The sequence below is a fragment of the Gadus macrocephalus genome, chromosome 9, assembly GCF_031168955.1.
Source record: "Gadus macrocephalus chromosome 9, ASM3116895v1".
Lineage (NCBI taxonomy): Eukaryota > Metazoa > Chordata > Actinopteri > Gadiformes > Gadidae > Gadus > Gadus macrocephalus.
The window spans coordinates 12691065-12717245 of NC_082390.1; the positions used below are offsets into that span (position 1 = coordinate 12691065).

The following is a 26181-nucleotide window of genomic DNA, read 5'->3' on the forward strand; positions in this document are numbered from 1 at the left end:
CTAGATTGACATGGCAGTATAAAGCCTGCATAGGCCTACTTCAGTTATCAACACAACAACGGTCGCGATAGGCTGATATTGCATTAGGACTACAACATGACAGCTCGGAGAAGTAAAAAAAAAAGAAAAAAGAAAGAACGGGAGATAGCCTGGGACCACACAAAACCTGGAGGAATCGAGCAGGCATTGCCCTCTATGACGGTCAGGAGTGCTGCTGCCATTTCTACTGGTGCTCGTCCTTTGCCACTAACCTGTACACAGATTCCACATTCTCTCGTCTCGGTTAGGTGGGAAGTTCAACTTTTTCTGGGAGCTGGCGTTAACTCTGTATACACTCCACTGTCGTAAAACGAGGAGACACATCACAAAGATCTCAAACTGGAGGGGATGGAACCACACGCAAGACAGTCACCGGCAAAGCAATCATGGTAACATTTACCGCAACGCAACACCCTTCAAACATAACGTATTTGTAAGTATCGGAGAAATTAAATATGCGTGACATGCTCACCCGTTGGCCAAACCACTATAGCGGTTTTAACAGTCGATGACAGCGCGGGGCTATTTATAGAAACAACGTTGCTGCACGAGAATCCATCAAAGTCTATATAAACATCTCCTTCTCTTCTTACTACAGAATACCGCCTCGGATCGCTACACACACTTTGGGCAAGCTATGAAACAGCGCCGGACATCAACGCCTGTCACATTCTGTCCTCTGAGATAAAGGACAACGATGCTACCATGTCCTCCGAGGCTACAGGACAACTTTTGAACCGTGAACTCACGATGACTTCCTCGCAGCCGTTGTGATTTTTTGGGGAGGGGGTTGGGGGGGACTTTGTGTGTAGTTCAAAGGTGGATTTTAGACTTCAGCTCACATTTCATGAAACGTTTCCTCCATGTTTAGAACACGTAAAAGCTAACAGAAAGGCACTGCTTAACCATTTTTATTTCTATCGAGCGGAGCGTGTAAGTTGGCTCTTATGGGAATGAAGCACTCCTCCCGCTGCATGCTCCTCCGGAGGAAGATGGCGGAGTCGGACAGCAATGAGGTGAGTGGGAGAAATGCACTTTATGTATTTAAAAAAAGAAAAGAAAAACGTGCCAGCTTAATAACTGTGCTTACGGTTCTGGAGAGTAATGAGTCGAATGAGTCTATCTCATAATTAATAAAGTGTGGGGAATTGAAATAGTAAATGCCCCTAAACGGATAGCACAGACATGATCAAATAAACGGCGGAGGCTGATTGAATGCTGTAGTTCGTGGACGTTGTCCCGTTGAACTGTTGTTACAATGTGAAATTAACCGGGCAGGGGGAAAGACAGCTGGGTTTATGTTGGGTGTCTATCTGATGCTGAATTCGCTGCAGCGAGAAAGCATGCGCTGTCCAGGGTACTGCAGCACTCCTGTTGCTACACACTCCAGACGCCACAGAGAGTTGATGCTTCGAGCAAAACAGAGCCAATTTGAGCAACAGACAATGTCAAATAGCAGCTTTTAAGATGCAGTCTTGTCTTGACGAGGAATCAGCCGTCATGCATGCACGTCAATTGCAAAGTTGGTTCCACACAGAAATATGTCCATGCAAAAAAGTTCATGCACAGCTTGTGTATTTCTACTGAGCCTTCTTCCAACATTCCTGGACACTCAACCGCAACTTCAGCCTTTCAGTTTGAGGCTACACAGCACAGGCTCCTGATGCATTACAGGTTGACATCACCGGCTGCTTCCCCTTCCTCCTAATCGCCATGTTGGCAGCACACTACATTTACAGCGGTTCTCTCTAATCCCAACTGTTACTTAGAGAAGCTTTCCAAATGAAATATAGATGTCCTCTCAGCATAGTAGCTACCATATACATGGCCAAAAACCACTCAACTAAAACCGTCAGCGACATAAGTAATGATAGCAAGAGCAAATCATACCAAGTCAATAGCTTCAATGTAATAATAATAACAAGCATATTTATTTTATATAAAAAAAATACAAATGTTCCTATTGTCCAAAATAACCACGTGCATGGTCAAGGTTAGGCTATGGCATTCCAAACACAGAGACAGAACACATCAAGACGGCAGTCCTTGTGCGGTAAAACAACAAACTAAATGGATTCCTCTCCGTGAACATTTAGGCATGTATTCAGGGTTATCACTTTAGATTTGAGTGTGTTTTAGGAAAATGAAAGAAGAAAGAAATAATTGTTTCTTCTTTTATGATCGATGCTACTTCAAAAGGAAGTCTGCCGGTTGATATCCTTTATAACTGCTGTAGGTATGAATGGAGATTTGTTAAGAGGGAGCCGAAAAGAAGGTAAGAGAGCAAGATTTCGAAAGTCCCTTCAGTCTCTGAGCCCTTGATACGTTTCTCCTCCATTGAGAAATGCTGCCTTTCACACATCTTTCATTGACAGATGAGGAATAGTCATGAGAGAGATGCCCTGATTGGACAGAAATTAGCCGGGAGCTGTCTCCAAACTAAATTGGCTCATACAGAGTCAGGCGCAGTCAACTCGAGCCAGAAATTCCCATGGCGCATTTCCCTCACTGACAGACGGCTATGATATGACTAGCAAATTGCATCTCAATATAAAACTTAAATCATACCTAGAGCACCTTTAAAATAATATAATGTCAAGCACTCATCCAAAATCTCTGGAGTCAACATTGATTGACACAGCCATTATCCTATACAAGATTTCGCACTGCTGCACTCCGCTAATAACCTAAACACCCGGGAAAAAACGGTTGTGTTCTCACTTCATCCTACAGGGAGCTCTTCTATCCCCTGTGCTACTGATTGCTCAAGGCTTCAGGTGTGCTTAAGTGTGGCGGCGTGCTCTTCTTGTTTACCTGCCTGCAGGTGCATCAAGGACTGGCCCCCTGTGGTTGATTGTAAAAGCAGGGAGAATGATAAATATAAGTTGCAGTGGGGAAACATTCTTGTTGGACTCTGGAGCTGGGTGGGAATTCACACATGTGCGGCATTGGACAATCATGCACACAGGTTAGCGAGCATATTATACCACCAGGTGTGAGTGTGATTAGCCATTTACAAGCCGTTTTGAAAATGAGCAGCTTAAGACATCGCAGGTGGGCCTGTCCACCTAGATGTATTACGGATAGATGACTAACATTTGATACAGTCCACTGGGTAGGCTGGTAGACTGATCTATCCAGCACACATCTAGGTGGACACGCCCACACCTGGTGGTATAATATGTCCCCTTTTAACCAGCCATCACCGCACACACTCGGGAGACCTCCTACATGGCAGCACGGATCGCCGGCTCTGTGTACCATTGTAATCAAAACTCAGCCATAAACTGGTTTCAACATCTACACCCTGTGTCTCTGATTCGGAGGAGCCCTGTAAAGACCACCTAGGACGAGGGTGGCAGCAACCTAGGTGGCCTGTAGCATCGTCCCTTGCTACAATAAAATATGAGAAATATGCACTGTAATTACAGTTAATGAGGCGATGCAAAGGTTGCAGACAGAGAGAACAGATGTGACAATGTCTTTGTCGAAACATTAGGCAGCTTTTTAGCAGTCTTCCTACTTTCTTTCTGTGTTCTCCCTTTCGTGGTCTTTATTTGTGTTGCTGCTCCTCAGGCGTCCTTCACACTGATTGATATTAGGCCTGAGAGGCACCAGTGGCGTCGTCCATATACCGGTGTGAGGTGAATGACAAGTCTCATTTCCTCTTGCTGACGCATAACATCGCCGGAGGAAATATGTTTTACCCTCCACGTTAGAGGAGCCTTGACTTTTAACAGACACTTGTCAGCAGTTAAGGTGTTTTGATATATATATATCTTTCTTTCTTTCTTTCTTTCTTTCTTTCTTTCTTTCTTTCTTTCTTTCTTTCTTTCTTTCTTTCTTTCTTTCTTTCTTTCTTTCTTTCTTTCTTTCTTTCTTTCTTTCTGTCATGCCTAATCTTTCGGTTCTATCTACTTTCTGTCATTCATTTCTTCCTGTTCTTTATTTCTATTTACTTTTGGATCTTTATTTCTGTCGTATCTTTTGCTGCTTTGCTGCCTCTTATTTGCTCTGACTTTCGTTTTAATGCATTTGTCGCATTTCTTCCTTTTCTTTTTAATTTGTTTCCTTCTTCCCATAACCCTTTTATCCGATCCCCGTCCTGCAGCAACCACAGCCTCCGCCGCAGCAGCCAATCCGCATCATCCAGTCCCGGTCGACCCAGCCAAGCCCTCTACCCAGGCCGGTGCCCTCCGTCCAGCCGGGGGCACGGCCGTCCCACTCCACACACAGCCCCCATGGGGCCAGCCTGCCCAGCTCTCCTGGTAGGGGGAAGATGGCCAAGCTCCTCAACCCAGAAGAGATGACCTCGAGAGACTATTACTTTGACTCCTACGCCCACTTTGGCATCCATGAGGTACAGCGGACATGTCAGATGGATTTATTGGTAGCAACAGCGATGAGTCGTGCCCGACCAACTGGTGGCTAACTATTTCACACAGACTTAAATAAAGTTGAACTTTGAATTTCCACTGAAATGAAAAGATCGAAACTATAGATAGAGAGGAGAGAGCGGGGAACAAAGAAATGTCTGCTTTTATCAACTTTAAAGAGGGATCTGTAGGATAAGGATTGTTCTATTTTAACCATGTAGGTCAAGTAGGGTTTAAGTACTTTTTGCTTCTCAATTACACACACTCACACACACACACACACACACTGCTGAAATTGAGATTTGTAGAGCTTATTCAGCAACAAACTTTTTATAAGGTACAATCGCAAAGAATTAGCCTGAGTATAGTGGGATTTAACAGACCCCACATTTTTTCTCTTGAATTACAAACATGTGTGAAACCACCAAACCCTTGGTCCAGCATCTGGCAACCATTAAGAGATAAAGACAACTCTATCTCAACAATGAATGCTACCCTTATGGTCCCCCTGACCTCAATTGTTCCCTGTCCTCCTGCCTTTCCCATAAGGAAATGCTGAAGGACGAGGTCCGGACCCTGGCCTACAGGAACTCCATGTACCACAACAAGCATGCCTTCAAGGACAAGGTGGTGCTGGATGTGGGCAGCGGGACGGGGATCCTCTCCATGTTCGCGGCCAAGGCCGGAGCCAAGCACGTGTACGGGGTGAGAGGCGCCGTCACACTCAGCCATCAGGATCCCCTCGCAGGATGCACTCTGCTGAGCAGCAGAGTGCATCACAGTTTGTGTGTGTTAGTGAGTGAGTGAGTGAGTGAGTGAGTGATTGACACACTGACTGACTGATTAACTGACTGAGGGACACACAGAAAAAGAGAGCATCTGTGTGTGTGTGTGTGTGTGTGTGTGTGTGTGTGTGTGTGTGTGTGTGTGTGTGTGTGTGTGTGTGTGTGTGTGTGTGTGTGTGTGTGTGTGTGTGTGTGTGTGTGAGAGTGGGGGATTAAGCGAGACATTGACTGACTGACTTATTGACTGACCGATTAACCGACTGACTGACAGACAGAGAGAGCATGTGTGTGTGTTAGAGAGAGAGAGTGGGTAAGCAAGTGAGACACAGATTCACAGAGAGCAGAAAAGCACGTTGTTGCAAAGTTGTGCACACGTCAGCATGAGCCGTGCACACTCAATCGGTTTTCATTAGCACATCGATGAGTCATTGTGTTTCTGCTGTTCATCTAACTCGGTATGACTTATTGAACCGTCTCTCCCTCCCTCTCGCACTGATTGACATTCTGAGATCTCTCCTAGCTGCCACTTCTCAGGCGTGGTGAGTGAGTAGAAAGCAGAGCTGTCCATCAAATGGTATCCAAAGTACACTTGATGGATGCACACACCAGGGTCTTGAGATAACCGCACAGACACCCAGAGGACGTGATGAAATGTTTAATAGACAAAATCAATGCCCCGTGCGTTTGCTATGACAGCTCTTTCTGCAGCTCTCGTTTCCCTCGTTTTTCTTCAACATCTTTGTCCCTCTCGGTATATACGTCCCGTTTTCAAACATAAATTCCATACATGACCAGCCATGCCTTTTGTGTTGTGGCAGTCTTTCACACAATGACGTCGGCTTGGTGAGCAGCTCTGCTGAGGCGTGGAGAGAGAGAGTGCTACCGGGGCTGATGCACCCATCCTGAGTGCTTGTATGGAGCTCTGCAGCGTCACTACCTCCTCGCCTGAATCATTTACATGGGAGATTGCCAAAAAAAGAAATGACTCTAGAAATGTCATTACTCTAGAATTACAAAAAAAATGTTCTCACTTGGATCAAATGCAAATCGAATATGACATGATTGTTTTTATTCAATCGAGCATGGACTGTGTCCCATGGCTCTCATGCAAAACATTGAGACTAAACATACGCATTTCCAATACATGCTCACAGACTCAGGTGAACACTCGACATAGGTACGCACAAAGCAGCATGGCTGTTGGCCAATCCGCCAGTTGATAGACAGAGACAACAGCCAATAGGCAGTGTCCACATTCTACTGGATAGGGTTCTGCTTCTAGACACATATGCATAGGCTTAGGCCCATCTTCCCAGGCCATAGTCACAGCCACGCTAAAGTCAGGCTTCAGCGTGCAGTCTTGAGCATCGTATATGTCTAAACTGAATATGAAAAACACAACACTGTTGAGGATTTTACCCGCACACCTTCCCAAACCTGTCTGTACATCTTTTGTTGTTCCCTAGAATCAGTCCCTGGATTGTTTCTCTTGGAAAAAGGGTCTCTTTTAATGGGTTCTCCTGCTGAGAATAAAGGACGCTGCAATCGGAGTTGGGGCTGACCCAAAAATGGAAATCGAGCAGCTTGCAGAGCTGTAGGGATCTGAAACGAGTGTGCGACAAGTTTTCCCCAAATCAAACAATCCTGACAGACACAACTCCCTGGTAGTTGTGACTGTCAGGAAAGAAAGAAAGAAAGAAAGAAAGAAAGAAAGAAAGAAAGAAAGAAAGAAAGAAAGAAAGAAAGAAAGAAAGAAAGAAAGAAAGAAAGAAAGAAAGAAAGAAAGACAACAAACACCTGCAATGAAAGAAGGAAATTGCAAGGAATGAAGCGATGGAAACAGATAGTAAGGAAGTAAAGCAAGAAAGAAGGAATTTCTTGAAGGGCATTTGAAGGAGGTAGAGGTTTGAGACTCAGCAGGTGTCGTCTGGTGATTCTACTCACTTCATTACCTGGGCTGAATAGGGACAATAGTCTGTTGTTGGCCTCAGGACTCGCCAGTCTGCTGCAGAAAACTCAGTTTTTATGTCTCTTTTATTTTTGTCTTTGGCTTTTACGAGGCTCCTATCTTGCATCAGCATGACTCTCTCTCTCTCTCTCTCTCTCCCTCTCTCCCTCTCTCCCTCCCTCTCTCCCTCTCTCCCTCTCTCCCTCCCCCCCCCCCCCCAGATTGAGTGTTCCAGCATATCAGAGTATTCTGAGAGGATCATCAAGTCCAACCACCTGGACAGCGGTAAGATCTTCAATGGGGGGCCATTTCCTCGGCAGGGGCAACTGCCTCTGCAGATTTCACAAGCCATTTCACAGTGCAAGTTCGTCCCAACAGTATTGGATCTGGGGGAAGGGGGGCATATGGTCACCGCTGACTACAGATGTATGACCCGATGACAAGTGTGTGTGAGAGCCTGTATGTGTGTGTGTGCGATGCCCTAGCAATGCTTACGTAACATACGTCATGAGTTTCATCTCTTTTTTTTCCCTGTCAATAGAGAGAAAAGACAGATATATGTGTGATGGGGACATGTGGTCACCGTTGACTACAGATGTATGAACCCAATGACAAATGTGTGCGAGAGCCTGTAAGTGTGAGGGTGTTTCCCTAGCCAAGCTTACGTAACATGCGGAATGAGATACAGCTCTCTTTTTTCACCCGGTCAATTCGTCCCTGCTTAATGTCTTGCTAATGTCGTTTTTGTTTTTAACAAGTATATTGGCTTGTAACCCAAATAGACATTGACAGAAACATTATGACATCGCTTTCCCTGCAACAACACGAAATTATCGGATTCATGCTGTCAAACTAACCTGGCGGTGGCGCGTCTTCTGAATAATGAGTCTATAAATAAACAGAGTGTCAGCAAAGTGTGCACCTGTACACTCCAGACCCGCGCCTAATAGACACATCGCCTTTCCCCCCGCTCAGCGAGCCTTTCCCAGCACATCAAGGCCTAAGAATATGCCGGGAAGCAATTTCTGGTTAGTGTGACAGGGTTCATAAGTCATTTGGACAAAACTGGGGGGAATCAGGGCAAACTATTCAGAGCAGGGATCAAGGGGGCAGGCTGACAGGCAGACTGAAGCCAGGCGTGGGTCTGCTGCTTGGCTCTAGAGGAATAGGAAGGGCTGCTGGGATGTATATGCATCTGCTGCACAGGCCGATTTGTTCCAATCACAGAACACGTGTATGCATATACTACACCCGCACGAAAACGCGCAGAAAATACACACTCACGCACACACATACACACCTCTTGTAGAGTACCATTATGGCATCAATGTGGATAAGCCGTGTTTGTTATATAAGGGTATGAGCAGGGTATGGGAGTGGAAAAGTTCTCTCAACGTTTATGCTTCGTCAGTGATCACCATCTTCCGAGGCAAGGTGGAGGAGGTGGAGTTACCCGTTGAGAAGGTGGACATCATCATCTCAGAGTGGATGGGCTACTGCCTCTTCTACGAGTCTATGCTCAACACCGTCATCTTCGCCAGGGACAAGTGGCTGGTAAAGTCTCTCTCTCTCTGTGTCTGTCGGTCTGCCTGGCTGTCTGTCTGTCTGGCTGTCTGTCTGGCTGTCTGTCTGGCTTATACCTTGAACATTTGCGGGCCATTCATTCAGTCAAAGCACTTCATGGAAATGTAGCTAAATCTCCAAAAGAAACAAGACGATAGAACTGCCACATGATCACATAAACAAAATATGATGGAAATCTGCAAGTAGCTTAACGGCCATTTATATTCAAAACCTCAAGCTAAGTGTCCCAGGCAGCGGCTGTGAAATGAGATGGCGTCTTAGGTGGAATGAAGACCTTTACTTTCCTGGGGTAATTGATGGCTTCTATGTGCTCTTCATTCGTCACACAGAAACCAGGAGGATTAATGTTCCCTGACCGGGCTGCACTCTATGTGGTAGCCATAGAGGACAGGCAGTATAAAGACTTCAAAATACACTGTAAGTCTCTCTCTCTCTCTCTCTCTCTCTCTCTCTCTCTCTCTCTCTCTCTCTCTCTCTCTCTCTCTCTCTCTCTCTCTCTCTCTCTCTCTCTCTCTCTCTCTCTCTCTCTCTCTCTCTCTCTCTCTCTCTCTCTCTCTCTCTCTCTCTCTCTCTCTCTCTCTCTCTCTCTCTCTCTCTCTCTCTCTCTCACACCTTTGCTAACCAACAAACAACAAACAAGCACATACACGTACACACACACGCACATTTTCACAGGTACATCACTGGAGGCTACGGTCAATAGCTTAAGTCAACAGGCTTTTCACACTCTCTCAGTAAGGCCATGGGCTGGGCTTCAGACCTTGTTACTGCAAACAGAGAATTGGCCACAGACCACTTATTTTCTTATCTGTGGTTCCCACCACCAAATCTTGCTGATGAAGTACTGCAATGCAATCAAACAGGGATTTTCAGAGAGAATCGCAAAACACTTGCCAAAACCTGTTGTATTTTTCCTGTTATAATTAAATGTGAATCTGGGTAAAAGTGTGAGTATAAAGGGTTGGATTGAATGGGTGTTGGAGACTAGGGGGCTTGTCCCTCTGGTCCCTACAGACAGAGGTCTGAGCAGCCTCCTGAAATGTCCTGTAGTCATTTGTGACCGTCTGAGCAGGACATTGCCTTAGTGGCACAGACAACACATTATACCTCCCCTCACCTGGGGGAGGGGGGAGGCGGCAGGGGGTAGTGACCTCTTCAACACCTGCAGCCTCGGTACGTTCCTGCACCGCCACGGGTGACACTAGGAATGCTTACCCCACACCGACCGTACCTCGAGGAGCACCCATGAATAATGCAGCGCCCATGAATAGGGATCGCTTCGGAGCGAGGTGGGGGGTTCAAGGGGGGGGGGGTTCAAAGACGGCAGAGCCTCTGCATCTGAGGTGTAATGAGATGTGACTTACTGTGACTTTGACGGGGTGTCTGATCCTAGAACTGCACAATCATGCAGCTGCGGTCCTGGAAAAATCGAACAATCAAACACACTGTCGTACACTCTCTTAACCTGAATTCACCTCGAGAGTCCGAGAGGTTTGAAAATCTCGACGCCGTCTTTTAAACAGGGTGGGAGAACGTGTACGGGTTCGACATGACGTGCATACGCAACGTGGCCATGAGGGAGCCTCTGGTGGACATCGTGGACAGCAAACAGGTGGTGACCAACTCCTGCCTGGTCAAGGTGAGCACCACCATTTCCGTGTCATAATTTTGTTTTGTGTTTTTTTTTCTTAATTTCACTGTGTTGTTTTCTCCCACAGCTGCACAATGCCAACTACGTTTCTTGAATCTAATCCTCTGACATTGTCTTTAAAGGAGAGCTTGAGCCCTTGGCACCGCCACAAAATAATGCTCTCAGGTTTAAAAAAGGTGTGTCGCATCAACGCTTAATTAGCAGGCGACTAATTAAGAACGTTGTCAGCCAATCAGAGATTATGCATGAGATAGACCTTTTTCACAGCAGTGTCAGCGTAGGACAAACACAGGTGTTGCTCGTGAGACTAATTATGGTTTGGCTCATTATATGTACTACCAGGGCACATGTTCCACAGTCAATTAGTGTGATCTTCACTAGGTTAGGCCCCGTCCACACAGAGCCGATTTTTTGGTGAACCGCATAAGTCTTGTGCAGTGGCGTAGCTTAGTTGTGCTAATTGTGCCCCCACACACACACACACACACACACACACACACACACACACACACACACACACACACACACACACACACACACACACACACACACACACACACACACACACACACACACACACACACACATACACACACACACACACACACACACACACACACACACACACACACGCACGCATCCACTCCCCCATAGGGCCTAAGCCAACAGCCGCCACAACGAGAGAACGCAAAATCATCATCAGAACCATGGACAGAGACTTAGCATCCCTAGATCACACGTCAAAATCACGGAAACATTATTAGGACCACGTACACTGTATTTGCAACACACTGCCTACTATCAAAAACAAAACATAAATACTCCATTCAGCTGACCACACAACTACATTTCCCAAACAGCACAACTATGGCCTAATCAAAATGGCCAATGGTAACATACTCCTACATGGCACAGCGGCCATAACCAATAATAAAATAACAACTGCTCTTACCCGTTCAGAAGTTAACTCTGCGTGCCTTCTGTTCAGCAAACTTGTTGATAATAGAGGTGAAATCCAATTTCCTTGCTCTTTCATTCTCGATTGAGAGTATGGCCAATACACTCAATCGCTACTGTGCCATGGCGCTCCTTAGAGAAGTCTTTATCAATTTGAGCTTGGAAAATGACCGCTCTGCCGTGGCTACTGTCACTGGTATGGTGAGGTACAGGAAAAACGCTGTGCAAACATTTCGAATTGCGCGCCAGGTCTTTCTTCTCTTTACGTTTTTTAGTACCACTTTTTAGCTTGCAAAACATTGCAATGGTATGGCTTAGCTTTTAACAATATGTTAGAGTTGGAGATACTAGCTGTGTTCGAAGTCGTTCGCTATACACTCACTCACTATTCCCTATATAGTGTTCATGATATAGTGCACTATATAGGGAACGAACAAACGAGGATTCGGACACTACGCTGAACATTTGTAAACGTCATGTGCGTCAGTAAATGCGCCGGGTATTTGTGTGACGCAGACAGATGGGCCCACATCATGTAAACAATCCGGGTACTCACGAGGAAAGCTGGAGGTTGGATTGATGTTGAATGTTACATTTCCTTGTTCAAGTTTTTTTTAATCAATTTTGAATGTTACATTTTCTATGTTAGATTCCAAATAAATTGTTGACGTTTCTAAACGAAGATAAACGAAGACTCCATCATTAAATGTATTCGTTTTCGCGATTAATCAGCTTCTTCTTCTCCTTCGGAAAAACACGACCGCATTGCATTGTAGTATACGGGAGTATCATGTAGGGACGTCGTATGTACACTCAAAACATCACAGTGATTGGTCGAACAGATTTCCCAGCAGGCCCTATTCTTTTGTAAATGTTGTTGAAACTAAAAGAAAATAAATTAAATAGCCTTAGTGCGATTGTATATACTTTTTTATTCCTGGCCAAAATATCCCTACTGTAACCAAATTACATACATTAAGGCAGAGGAAGATAAAATATATAAGCCACCCTGAGCACGGCGACCGTCGGGCGGGGGCCCGACGGGCGCTAGGCGGGGCCCACGCGGCCGGGCTATCTCACAATTAGGCCTCTGTGAAAAAGGTCTTCAGTGCGGGTTTAACCTAAAGAGGGACAACCACTGTACAAGTGATATTTGGATTCCCCTTTAATGACCTCTCTCTCATTTATTAATCACCCACACTATGATTCACCTGGTTTCACCAAGGTCCCACGGCCTGGGGTGAACGGTGATCAAAGCAATACTCATTTGAACCCACTGTGAATCAGGACGTGTTCTCACTCCAGCTATTAGGACTATTCACAGAGGACACTCAATTTTGACAAATTGTTGGCTGTGATAGAAGCAAGGAGAGGAGCTACATGGCTCTCTTGACACACAAGATGTTCTCTCTCAAAATAAGACGTCATGCTCCCCTCAAACAAAAATACCTGCTGCATTAGGACAGCATTCTGCATCCTACTGAGACTGCAACGGCGCATGTGGTTCGAGTTTGAACCTGAATGTCACTACAACACAAGCAACAACATTTCAACATGGTTTCATCAGGCATGACTAAACAAAGGACGAGGAACAGTGTGTCCCGTGTAACATGATGATCGTGCCACACGCTCCCTGTTGCTCTGTCCGTGACCTTAGCTGCGCTAATACCACTGAACCAGGGCTTACTAACGATGCATATCAATGCCACCCGTCTAGACGTTGTTTTGTTGTTATTGTGCTTCTTGTGAGGCACTCATTGACCTTCATTTATTACCCTTACTTAATTTTCCTTCAAAATCTATACCCACCAATAGCGAGACCACCCGCTGCATACAATCATGCGTGCCTTGATCAATTTGCCGCCTTTAGGACAAATGGCAAGCTCCATTGTACCCCGATCCTTTCAAAGACTGCCGCCTTTCTGGGGAAACAGGCGAAGAGAATGACTGGAGGATTGGCTGTCTGAGAGTGATTTTGTCTGGGTTGATTGAGGTGGAGTCTGTTTTTGTCGTTCACCTTTCAGCCAAGGCGGCAACCAAACTTTGAAACTTACTTAGTTTCCAATTTGAAAGTTTTCAAATAAATAGTATCACATGGTTGCAGCTGGATTGTGATTTGCGAGGTGTGGGCTTTATGGAAAGCAGCTTTTATGTGAAGATTCTGACGGGCGCATCATTTTACATTTTTATTACCCAACAAACATGGGCAAAATGTTTCCCCTCGGGTAAATATGTCATCCGTCAGCGGCATCCCATCACGCCCGGAGCGCTGAACAGATAACAGCGTGTGATAGTGCTACAAACCCAAATGTGTTTACCCTGCGTGCTGTCAGGGTGGAATGACCCCGGCAACCGCAGGCGTCGCCAGGGTAATTTCATCCGGGACGCCCTCGGACACAAATGGTTAGGGGATCGAAACCAGACGTTGAAATATAAAATACATACACACACGGATAAAACTATAAAGGAACAGGAATGAAGTTTGACCATTACCTTCAAAACCGGAGGATAGAATACTTTGATTCTCATGTCCTGGAAGCCCCCCAGTGACTCCTCCGCACCTCTTCCTTGCCTTGGCTTTGGCCTTTAGTTGGCTGTGAGTTGCAAGGTTCGGGCTGTTTCATGTGGTTCCTGCACTCGGGGCTTTTAGTGTTTCATATGGGGCTCATTACCCATCCAGATTCCTGCTCTCCTCCCGTCCCCCGTCCCCCGTCCACAGTGTTTTCCTTCAGAGTAAGGGGAGGAATATGATGGCAATAAGCCGCTGGAGGTGTGAAGTTCGCACGCATGGAGAAGGCAGGTAGCGTGAGAAAAAGAAAAGGGTTTATGTGGGTCTGACCATGAATAAATCGATGAAAATCAGATCAATGCCCTTTTGCTCTGGTGTTCTTAATGGCGTTTCACACCGTGGACGGGAACATGTACAGGGATCAGCTCTGTGGTGTTTGAAGGGGCGGGATCGCCCGAGGTGTGGAGTGTCCTGCTGACGTTGGATCTATTTGTGTGCAGGAGGTGGACATCTACACGGTGAAGGCCGAGGACCTGTCCTTCACCTCGGCCTTCTGCCTGCAGATCCAGAGGAACGACTACGTCCACGCCCTGGTCACCTACTTCAACATAGAGTTCACCAAGTGTCACAAGAAGACCGGCTTCTCAACCGGTAGGACTGTAGGAACACGGGGTGTGGGGGGGGGGAGCTGAACACTCTGGTGACACACACACACACACACACACACACACACACAGAGGAATATAAAGATGGAAGGGACTTAGTTCCTTTCTTAAAAATCACTAAAGTGGGTGAGTCGTTTGTCTCTCTTCTCAGAACAGATGGAGGTTTCAGAGGAGCCCCTATCCACTCTCAAACAGTTAAGCACTGCGTTATCTGCAGAGTACAGCACTCTTCTTACTGTGCAGCCTTGTCTGACCAGGGGCAGTCTTTATAATTAGCCCTTGTGGAAGAGTGTAGTTAGACTAGAGGGACCGGCAACTCCTGCAGGCCCTCATGTGCTCGGGCAGGTTGCAGCACTCTGATCTCTGCCATCCTTCCACAAGGCCCAGAAGGAGTTTCATTTATAAAGGGTCTCTTTTAAATGAGGTTCCTGATTAAAAGCCCCTTGACCAGAGAACAAAATGTCACCAAAGAACCGGGGGTGTTTTTTTTTAATGAACAGCGGGTTGTGTATTTTTTTTAAATGCTATGCGGACTATGACTGACCTCTAGTGGATGAATAAGGTATTGAAGAATAACTCAGTCATCACCCGTTAGCGTAATAAGTACTTCCATGTTTGATGTATTATTGCATTGTTGATGTATTAGTAATTTAGTGCCCAACAAGACAACCATGAAATATGTTGACTGACACTATATCGCTAGCCTAAAAAAACTGCTTCCTCAGCATTTTTTTCCCCCGTCACTGCCAAATGCTTAACTGACTTTAGAATACAGTTGGGAGAACGAAGGGATTCAAACTTTCTGATTTGGTTAGTTTGTGTCTTGGTGTGTTTGTCTCTTGGGTGTGTTTATCTCTCTCTGTGTGTGTGTGTTTGTCTCTTGGGTGTGTTTATCTCTCTGTGTGTGTGTGTGTGTGTGTGTGTGTGTGTGTGTGTGTGTGTGTGTGTGTGTGTGTGTGTGTGTGTGTGTGTGTATCTCTGTATCTCTGTGTGTGTGTGTCTCTGTCTGTGTGTGGGTCTCTGTCTGTGTGTGCGTCTCTGTCTGTGTGTGGGTCTCTGTCTGTGTGTGGGTCTCTGTCTGTCTGTCTGTGTGTGGGTCTCTGTCTGTCTGTCTGTCTGTCTGTCTGTCTGTCTGTCTGTCTGTCTGTCTGTCTGTCTGTCTGTGTAGCAAATGTATATGTGTGGCCCACCAGAGATTATTATTCCCTCCCGCTCAGGAGAACAACACAATATACAATCTCGCCTATTCAATTAGCATTGCAAAGCAGAGCGGCGCTGTCAACATCTCCACGCCCGGCCACACACTAACAGGGCCAGGGCTAACGCTAGCAGCAGCCGTGATGCTGACGACTAGCAGACAGTGTCAGCGGCTCACAAAGGAGGCATGCGGTAAGAGATGGGGGGGGGGGGAGATAGTGGCCTCGGGATAGAAAGTCAATTGTCAGAAGAATCGACCTCACGGGTAATCAGCGGAGTTGGAAACTCGTTTGTGTATCGGCTCTTCAGGCTGTCAGGTGTTGGCAGCCAGCAGACCCACAAACACACACACACACACACACACGCACACGCTCACACACACGGACATGGGATGTTGTTTCTTGCTGCCGATAACCCCAAACCACAAGGCTGTGGAGACCTGGTCAGGGCTGAACAGCCGTGCCAACCGAGTGCTGGTGGTGTCTCATCTGTCCCAGCTCCAGACGCTCCGTACACCCACTGGAAACAGACGGTGTTCTACCTGGAGGATTACCTGACCGTCAGGAGGGGGGAGGAGATCACCGGCAGCATTGCTCTGCAGCCCAACGAGAAGAATAATGTACGTGAGTGGGGTGCTGCAATGTGTGCATAATGCGTACAACGCGCGTCCTTGGGAATACAAATGTGTGCATGTGACTGTGCAGGTGTGGTGCATAACGGAGTTAAAATGAGGATATCTCGTAGGATCCTTTCGGGTTTGGATAAATGCAGCACGAAGACTTTTTCCGATCGATGCATCTTACTGAGGGAACGGCTTTTCTGTGCTTTCAACGGCAGTGAGCATGTGTGTTAGGGTTATCACTGCAGACAAACACATTCCTCCGCTGAGCTGGTCGCTCCGTGACCTCCAACCCTTCAGGGCAACCGAGCTGCTCATGTTTCAACAGCCCATCCCCAGCACCTTTCACACACGCAACACACAAACGCAGGCATGCATGCACACTCGCACACACACACACACACACACACACACACACATGCATCCTGTGTATTTTATTCAGAGTAAGTATGTTGTGCTCTTGGCCACAAGTTGACCCCCTGCTCAGTGAAGTCTAGCTAAATGAATTATGACCTCTCATCTTTCATCTTGTTTCGGTCAAAATGGGTTCATCTGTCTCTTGCTCTCTTCCATCCCCCTCCCTCTCCACCTATTCTCTTTCAACCCGTCTATTATTCCATCATTCACTTTTACTCCTCTTCTCTCTCTCTCTCTCTCTCTCTCTCTCCCTCCACCCATCTCTGCTTCTCTCTCTGGCAATGCAGCGTGACTTGGACTTCACCTTTGAGCTGGATTTTAAAGGCCAGCTGTGTGAGGCAGCCATATCCCACGACTACAAGATGCGCTAGGATGGGCGTACGGGAGGATGTCGTCAGGTGTCCGCCCCAAACAACACACCAAGGGAGAAGAGGGGCGCGCCTGCCCCTTCGGACCAGAAGCACAAAAGGGATACGGTCAAAACTAAGGAAGGTGCTAGGAGATTAGTCCAGGTCAAAAATATAATAAATGCTTCAGCGAAGGCATGGCATGTCAGCAGCCATGTCACCTTGTAGGGAATAAGTGCGGGGTTCTTCAAACTGACTGTTACTTGAGACAACTCTGAATGTTAACACCTCTTGAATCTTTGAATGTTTTCCATTCTCGTTGCATTACAATACATGTTGATGGTTGTTGATGTGTAAGATGTGAGCGATGTAGCCGCTCGGTGACCGTCTGTTTTGACTGTCCATTTAAACATAACATTCAACATCCTGAAGTGTTGATACATTCGTGAAGCGCTTTGTTAGAGAAACCCTTCAATTTAAATCCATTTGCTTGAAATACGGGGAAATTGCAGCACTTCACCACGTGAGTGAATGGAATGTGTGTGTGTGTGTGTGTGTGTGTGTGTAGTACATGTAACAGTTGATGTGTCTCTGCCGTGAGTCCTTGTTTCAGTGCTGTGTGCTTTATGATAAGATGGGAGCTCACTGCTCTGACAGCACTCCCAACACGGTGTTCTACTCACTCTGCAATCGATTCTGATAGCGTACATATTTTAAATGCCTTGACTTTTTTTCCGGACGTTTTGTTTCCAGTCCCATAGACGGACCTTTGAACTATCGGTATCATTTATCTGCTCTCACTATATTGCACAATACTGCTGGTCAGCCCAGGGTTTGGCCAGAATTTTGCACTGTTCTCAAATGCATCCAACGGGTCCTTTCTGAGAGGATTTAACAGCCAGCAATGGGTGTCTATTTTGCTTACATATCTAATTAGTTGCATTCATAATTGAGTCAGTATTGGAGTGTTTTGGCTGGTTAACTTAAAAAAAAACGTATACGTGTGGAGACATGTTCCAATGGGGTCTCATGAGTGTTGATCCTTGATCTTCAAAGATGGTGATGTTGTTCGCCTGTTCTCAGAAAGGTCTTTAACAAGGTGGTGCTTGGAACGCTACCTCCTCCAGTAAATCACCTAGACATCGATCCAGTTCACCAATAAAGACCTCTGGGACAGATCTGCCCATTGTCCCGCTCAACACTTTATTTAGACCAAATGTCAGGGTTATGTGCCTCACAACATGTCGGGAACACCCTGCGCTGATTAGAAGTACAAGTCTGAATCGTGAGCCATTCAAGCATTAAGCAGACAAAACAAGTGGATGCGAAATGTTGGTGAATCTCGATGGCCACATAGTCAGAAGGCTATAAGAATGTAATGGGGAATGTAAACATTAGGATAATTGGTTGAATGAGCCGTTCAAAATGCCACAATTAACATCAATAAACAATGATTTTCACACTCAGTTAAGCCCATATTTGTTATTCAGTTTTCCTTTGATCACCATTCTTTCATTACATTATACTGTCATTGCCATGTGTTAATGTGAAGCACTTTGTGAATTGTAATGAAAGGTGCTATGAAATTAAAGTGATTGTATTGTTACTATGATTTCTGCTATTAACCGTTTCAAAGTGCAGCGTGACAATAGTCCAATGCCAAACAGTAAAACCCATTGTACATCCTTGGTCTTTCCATCAGTCCTCTAATCATTCATATCTTGGGCCTGCTAAAGATACATTGATGATAAATAAATACGTGTGGTGGCCAATACAATCAATACAATGACTGGCACAAAATCTTTGATAAATAACACTGACAACATATCCAACAATAGAACATCAGTAATAACATCGGGTTATGTACAACACTACTACAAAAATACAATTTTAATCTATTTTTTACTGTTTACACGTAACCATTTATATATTTTTAATAAAATATCTTTAAAATATGCTCTTGAATGTGCGACTGAACCATTGGGTCTGTGAGCTGACAGTAAAGGGAGTGGGAGAACAGAGTTTGCGGTCTAAAAGTCCATGCAAAGTCTACTACACCCAGAGACGGACTTCACCGTGTGTGCGTGTGCATGCGTGTGTGGTCAGCAGCACGCACGCGTCTTCTGTGAGGGGCTGTGCGCCAGAAGGACCGTCTTCTCCTTGGCTCTGTCCTCTTGTTCCTTCAGTATCCTAGTGAATGCACTCGGCATAATCAAAACAATGTATTTTCCGGTTGTGAGATACACCAACAGAGCTGTTGGTGTATCTCACAACCCACGGAAAATACATTGTAAAAAACTTTTAACAAAATGTGGGCCTACTGCTGAAAAGCTCTTTTCTGCAGTAGGCCCACATTTTGTTAAAAGTTTTTCACATGAATGTATTTTTTGCAGAGCGTCGCATGATTCATTTTCCAGATTCACACTTTTGTTTAACGAACGTTTGTTGGGGATGAAAGCCCTATACTGCCCCCTTGTGTACACATTAAAGTGATGAATCAGAAAAGTCGCGCACGGGCTGTGCACAGAAATATAAAGCCAGCTCACGTATTGAGAAACACAAATGGCACAATATAATTCGCAGCACTTCTCATTCTCCCTGTTCCGTTTCCCAAACCAACAGACTGATTTCAATCTGGTGTTCTTTGTGCCTCTCGTAGGGAGAAAATTAATGAATAATTACATATTTGTTATCGTTTAGTGTGGTTTCTCCATTACAAAGGGACAATGCTCACCTCGCCATATGCACCATGGATTCCATCACGTTGTGTCCCGAGCACGCGCTGCATTCATAGAAGATGAACTGGCCGTCCTGTAAGGAGAGAGACAAGCGACCATGATGGCTGTAATTATCCACAAACAAGGAAAAGGCCCGAATGCAGAAAGCTGTGGATGCGACCAAACTGTTTGTCGCTGATGATCATGCAGAAAGAGGAGAATAACGATAATATCAGAGGTTGGGATAAATTGAACTAATGGCTTTCTGCACAAGCACAATGATAAACAAGCAAGTTGTACTAATGGAGCACCATTATGTGTGGATTCCTGTGTATAATGGGGTTCACTGGGAGGCGGGAGGCCTCTGGAATAGGGCAGTGTGAGCTAATCTCACCATGCAAATGTAGCTATGTTATGTCCACAGCCCATTTATGTTCACTTCAGCTAATGTAAATTCATTTTCCCCTTTTCAGGTGAAGCCAGAGCCAATAACAATGTATGCATGAATGCTGTTTTGTACATTAACCTAATGAAGTAAAAGGTCACATGGAACAGACTATACATGAAACTAAAAATATGTAATGAAATGAAGCATGAACTTGTCTAAGGTAGAATGATAATTAATAATGAAGCAAACCATAAATATAACTAATTATACCAAATTACGTAAATATAGTGTTAACTTTTCTGAATCATTAAGCCTCTAACGTTTAACTTATTTAGGTTAGGTCAGAGGTAGACTGAATCCGCTCATTAGCATTGAGCCAAGAGCTTATTTTACAAGAGAGACAAACGGACCTTAGCTAGTCTCTCCCCCGCTGCAGTTTGGACCTCCCTCTCCCTCTCCTTGTCTGTTTTGTTCCCCAGGATCATTACAGGGATTTCCTCATCTGCATCTTCCTAAAGGCAGACAATAAAAGAAAATCATAAAAACACATGAGATGATTAGGCTTGTAGAGGCTATTAAAACCTCCAAACTCCTTTTATTGCCATCAGAATATGAATAAAATCGTATAATACATGAGCAGCCATCCATACGGTATCAGATTACTTCTACTAATCTACAAATATCGATCTTAATATTACCCCGAAAAATTAGACATCGTATATACCAACATCTACTTTTCGCAAATCCATTCAAATGTGCATTAACAGTTATTAAGAACTTAATGAATGCATTATCGTTCTTCAAATTCACTTATTATTATTTTTTAACTCAAAACCTTTTTCCTCCTGATGGATACGGACACCTTTGCGTTTCCCTCCATTGTACAGCTGTTTGTGGCAGCAATAAGCACGGGCCTCACCTGCACACTGGTCAACCACTGCCTCACGCCGGTGAAAGTGAGCTCAGACGTGATGTCGTACATAACCACCACGCCGTCGGCCTTGCGGAAGAACTGCTTGGTGATGCTGCGGTACCTGCAGGAGGGGGCGGAGCCAACAGCAGGTGAGACGAGTTGAGCGGCAGAGCTTTTGTTAAGCTGATGGTTGACGCTTCGCCGGAAAACGCCGGCAGGATCTCTGGATGTAGAGCTGGTAACCGCAAGGTTGCTTGCATGGTTGACTCTGCCGTCGTTGTGTAAATGTGTGGTGAATGGGTGAAAGTCAGGCGATATTGTGAAGCGCTCTGGAAAAAAGCGCTATATAAATGCAGTCTATTTCCCATTTACCAAAACGATTCCTGTGCACGCCCCTGTGCTGTGTCTGTCTGCATCCACTCAAAAAGGCTTCGGAAGTTATTGTTTTGTTTTTAAAATGTCTCTTTGTGGGCTCTTTAAGGGTGCCTCGAGAAACAACTCAGACAAATTGGAAATATGGGTAGTCTAGCTTTGCAGGTTACTCCCCCCCACCTACCCTCTTAAGCCTTAAGAGTCTCCTGGAACGACAGGACAGGAATATGTTGTTTTTTTTACAAACAATGTGAATTTAATGAGCAAACTGCCAAACCAGGGGAGCTCAGAACCCCCACATCAATCCCTCCATCCAGACAGAGTAATGGGCTGGGTCGGATGTGCTGGCGCCACGCCTCACCTCTCCTGCCCTGCCGTGTCCCACATCTGCAGCGCCACCTGGCTGTTGTCCACCAGTATTGTCTTCACACTGTAGTCCACGCCTAACCATAGAAGCAGGATTGGGTTATTATCGTTCCATAACAATAAGGGTGTCCTGCAATATGTCACATTATCATCATCTTGTTAGCTTCTTATAAACATTAAAAGGTGTTACTTTTTCATATCAGACTTATTATATGCTGATATGATGTCAGTCAGTCAGTCAGTCAGTCAGTCAGTCAGTCAGTCAGTCAGTCAGTCAGTCAGTCAGTCAGTCAGTCAGTCAGTCAGTCAGTCAGTCAGTCAGTCAGTCAGTCAGTCAGTCAGTCAGTCAGTCAGTCAGTCAGTCAGTCAGTCAGTCAGTCAGTCAGTCAGTCAGTCTGTCTGTCTGTCTGTCTGTCTGTCTGTCTGTCTGTCTGTCTGTCTGTCTGTCTGTCTGTCTGTCTGTCTGTCTGTCTGTCTGTCTGTCTGTCTGTCTGTCTGTCTGTCTGTCTGTCTGTCTGTCAGTCTGTATATATGCCCAGCTGTCTCTCTGCTCTACATACCCACAGTAGCCGAGGTGCCGGGGTGGAAGCAGTCGTCACAAAAGCGTTTCAGGAGGGAGGTCTTCCCAACGCTGGAGTTCCCCACTAGAATGATCTTGAAGAGGCGGTCAGGGGGCAAGATTGCCGCTTCCTCCTGAACAGCATTAGAGGCAAGGCTGGGGTTAGCATCGCAGGATCCTTAATATAGCAGAGGGAGACGTTAGATATTCTGTAGGTTGTTAAAGTGATGCAACCGATTACCCTGTGTGAAACCAAAAGGCCAAACCTCTCACGTTACTACGGTTACACTGTCCTCTACCCCCCCAAGGCCCCCCATAACCGGACATGGTCAGGAAGCCGAACCAGGGGGACCCCATCCGCTGTCCCGTCCAGAGCAGGCGGCGCCCACGGCGTCACCGGGCTCACCTTAAAGCTGGTCTCCTTGCCCACCGGCTGACCTCGGGGGGAGGCGGGCGCGTCTTTGTCCCGTGCTGCCTGGGGCGCGGGGGAGCGGATATCGCTCATCACCAAGTCCATGCCCTCTTCCTCCTCCTCCGCCTCCTCCACCTCCTCCACCTCCTCCTCCAGCCGGCTCCAGGTCTGCAGCGGGGGCGGGGCCTGCAGCAGCTGGGGCAGGGGGTCCTCCTCGATGGAGATGATCCTCTGGAGGTGTCCTCTGGAGCGCACCCCCGTCCGGCCCTCCGCAGCCTCCCCCTGGCTGGGGGTCCACAGGGGTGCGGGCCTGCTGGCTGGGGGGGCGTCCTTGGCTGCGCGGGGGATCCCTCTGACCTCCTCGCTGTGGGGAAACAGGTCTTGATACGTAGCTCCCAACTTCGAAAAACTTCGGAGCACCGGTTGAAGTTTCAATAGGTTGGAGCAACCTATTAGCAAGTCTTTTAGCAAGTTTGATGTATAAAAATGTATTAAGTATACTAAACACATTTATCCAGCAATTAAACACTTTCAAGCCTACGGAAAAAAAGACATAAAAAACACAATAAATTTACATTTATGGAAATCATATTTCCATAACAACAAGTACAGAGCTGATACTGACTGCATATTAAGGGTGTTAATATAATATACCAATAATCCCTCCCCTCAAAATGGTTAATTCCAACAGAAACCCTCTATGGTAGTGCCAGCACTCACTCACAGTGAGGAATACATTCTGGTAACTTGCCATCACAGACAGAATTATTTTATGCCTAGTTTAATGCACCAACAAGGTGCATTCTGAGCGTATAAACTTGCGAAAATACAGAGAAAGGGATTTTTCTTATGAGAAACAAAGATAATTATTAAGAAAACTGTTCAATCAGAACAGTTATTTGCACTCACACAGATTTTCCCAAGTTTGTTTCCATAATAATTCCTCACCTCTTGACTATGATAGCTAGTGTGGGTTTAGCATTTTGGCACATACTTAGAACCATGCATCACCCAGATGGCAGCTTCACACAGCTAGTGAATGAGGTGAATTACTTTCCAAAGCATTCTATTTTTCCTAATAGATTACCGTGTTTAGTTAAAAGGGGTTTTACCTTAACCGCTTTGTTGTAGGATTCACAGTATTTAAAAACGGCATCTGGCTGCAATTTTGGTTTGGCACAGAGTTCTTTGGTGTCTGAAAGACAAAACAATTATTTTAGTGGCCGAGCTAAATGTAATGATTTATATGGATGCAGTTAAACCGATTCTCTATCTAATAGATTCCAATGCAACAATACCAGGTAGCACATGTCACGTTCATCCCGAAGGTGTTTGTTCATTTCCCTAGACAACAAAAATCATTAAGACCAAGCACAACAGCAGAACGTATCAAAAACAGATTACAACTGTATAAGTGAATTGAAATGGTATTGTTCTAGCATGGCAGCGGTCTTTCCATCCAAAGTGTTTTATAGATTGGATTACGCTTTAATCCTTTCACTCTGCTGTTGCTCCTCACTGATGATGAAGCGGTGAACATGTTGTGCAGCCTACAGTGCGACGGCAAAGAAAACACGACAGCGCAGTACTCCCTCTAGTGGCCGGCTGGCTGGACATACCTCAGCAGGTCCAGTTGTTTAATCAGGCTGGCCTGCTCCCTCTGCAGACCCTCAGTGATCCTGTACATCTCCCTGGTGGCAAACGACAAGAAGTGGGTGAGGTAAGGTCGTATACTTGACCCCCTCTGTTTTGAACGTCCTCTCGCATGCATCCAACATCCACAAACACAAAGGCCTATACTTCCGTATAGCTTCGGAAATGTGACTGGGACTTCTGGAGAGAAAATGTGGCAGAGAGTCCGGTGCATTACAAATGAGGGTGCTTCATCAACAACGCAATCCTCCAGAAGTGAAGAGACTAGCAAACACCCTCAAACGTCACTTCAGGCACCACTATGTAGTATCCATTATATTTGTACAAAAACAGAGAACGATGTCCCCATCGCATCCAGTCATTAACACGTCCGACGCCGGCCTTCCGCAGCCCGTATCTCAAAGTGAGGAACTCAAGCAGCCAGGACTCACATCTCCTTCTGCTGCTGGAGGCGTGAGGACTGCTCCTGCAGTTGGCCCAGCTGTTCCTGGGCCAGCGCCAGCTCCTGGTTGGTGAGGTCCAGCTCCGACACTAGCTCCTCGTTGGTCTGCCTCAGCTTCACGTTCTCCTCTTTGGTCACGTGCTGCTCGCTGTGCAGCTCCGTGCACTGCCGCTCCAACTGGACATGACAGACACACACAGACATAGAGACACACACAGACATAGAGACACACACAGACATAGAGACACACACAGACAGAGAGACACACACAGACAGAGAGACACACACAGACAGAGAGACACACACAGACATAGAGACACACACAGACAGAGAGACACACACAGACAGAGAGACACACACAGACAGAGAGACACACACAGACAGAGAGACACACACACAGACATAGAGACACACACAGACATAGAGACACACACAGACATAGAGACACACAGATATAGAGACACACAGAGACAGAGACACACACAGACATAGAGGCACACACAGACAGAGGCACACACAGATATAGAGACACACACAGACATAGAGACACACAGAGACATAGAGACACACACAGACATAGAGACACACACAGACATAGAGACAGACAGAGAAAGAGAGACACACACACACATAGAGACAGACACAGACATAGAGAGACACAGAGACACACAGAGACAGAGAGACAGACAGAGACAGACACAGAGACAGACAGAGAAAGAGAGACACACACAAACATAGAGACAGACACAGACATAGAGACACACAGAGACAGAGAGAGACTTTTCTGATTCATTCAATGACAGGATGTTGTTTTTCTAACCTCACCCAGAACGCCACTATAAGTGTTATGTCTTAAAAAGGATGTTTAGTAGTATAGCGTACTTACAGTCCTGTTTTACAGGTGTGTCATAGTGGGTTAAAGACACAATGTGTAACATTTCGTCTAGCTTGTACCTTAAATGGTACAGACACATCTGTGGGCCATAATGATCCATTGGGATTCCAATAATCAAAGTAATAAAATCACATCATATATTCTATACAAGTATTTAAATCGACACTCCCAAAACCCCTCCCACTCACACCACCCAGCCAGCAGAGCTACGCTAGTTTGAGTCACACAGTTGCACAGCCAGTTTGATTGGAAAAAACACTTTGTGAAAGAATCATGCCTCCAACTATAAAATACAACTTTAATTACATGGGGTCAATGTAAATTTGCCAAGATTCAGGATATTAAGTTACCCAAATAGTTTCTTCTGCAC

At 45.8% G+C, this 26181-nt stretch overlaps 2 protein-coding genes across 5 annotated transcripts in view; one reads left to right on the plus strand and one right to left on the minus strand.

Moving 5' to 3' along the window:
* On the plus strand, positions 1-18700 carry LOC132464445 (protein arginine N-methyltransferase 8-B). 2 transcript variants are annotated; one of them, XM_060060820.1, is made up of 11 exons: positions 1-472; positions 638-1055; positions 4151-4399; positions 4965-5120; positions 7370-7433; positions 8560-8702; positions 9062-9149; positions 10256-10371; positions 14350-14500; positions 16209-16330; positions 17035-18700. In XM_060060820.1, the coding sequence occupies exons 2-11, from the start codon at positions 987-989 to the stop codon at positions 17116-17118; spliced, it is 1242 nt and encodes a 413-aa protein (XP_059916803.1). In that variant the 5' UTR covers positions 1-472; positions 638-986; the 3' UTR covers positions 17119-18700. The 2 variants fall into 2 exon arrangements, with proteins under 2 accessions (XP_059916803.1, XP_059916802.1); XM_060060819.1 differs by having other exon boundaries at positions 1-428.
* The window catches only part of cracr2aa (calcium release activated channel regulator 2Aa), a 15331-nt gene continuing 7426 nt past the window's right edge, over positions 18277-26181 (minus strand). For all 3 annotated transcript variants that reach the window (XM_060060815.1, XM_060060817.1, XM_060060816.1), the window contains 11 exons: positions 24906-25093; positions 24441-24512; positions 24120-24165; positions 23934-24016; positions 22816-23185; positions 22411-22543; positions 21846-21927; positions 21119-21233; positions 20610-20711; positions 19829-19905; positions 18277-19284 (listed from right to left, as the gene is read on the minus strand). In XM_060060815.1, the coding sequence (XP_059916798.1) occupies positions 19197-19284; positions 19829-19905; positions 20610-20711; positions 21119-21233; positions 21846-21927; positions 22411-22543; positions 22816-23185; positions 23934-24016; positions 24120-24165; positions 24441-24512; positions 24906-25093 (1356 nt within the window). In that variant the 3' untranslated portion in view covers positions 18277-19196. The remainder of the gene's footprint in view (positions 19285-19828; positions 19906-20609; positions 20712-21118; positions 21234-21845; positions 21928-22410; positions 22544-22815; positions 23186-23933; positions 24017-24119; positions 24166-24440; positions 24513-24905; positions 25094-26181) is intronic.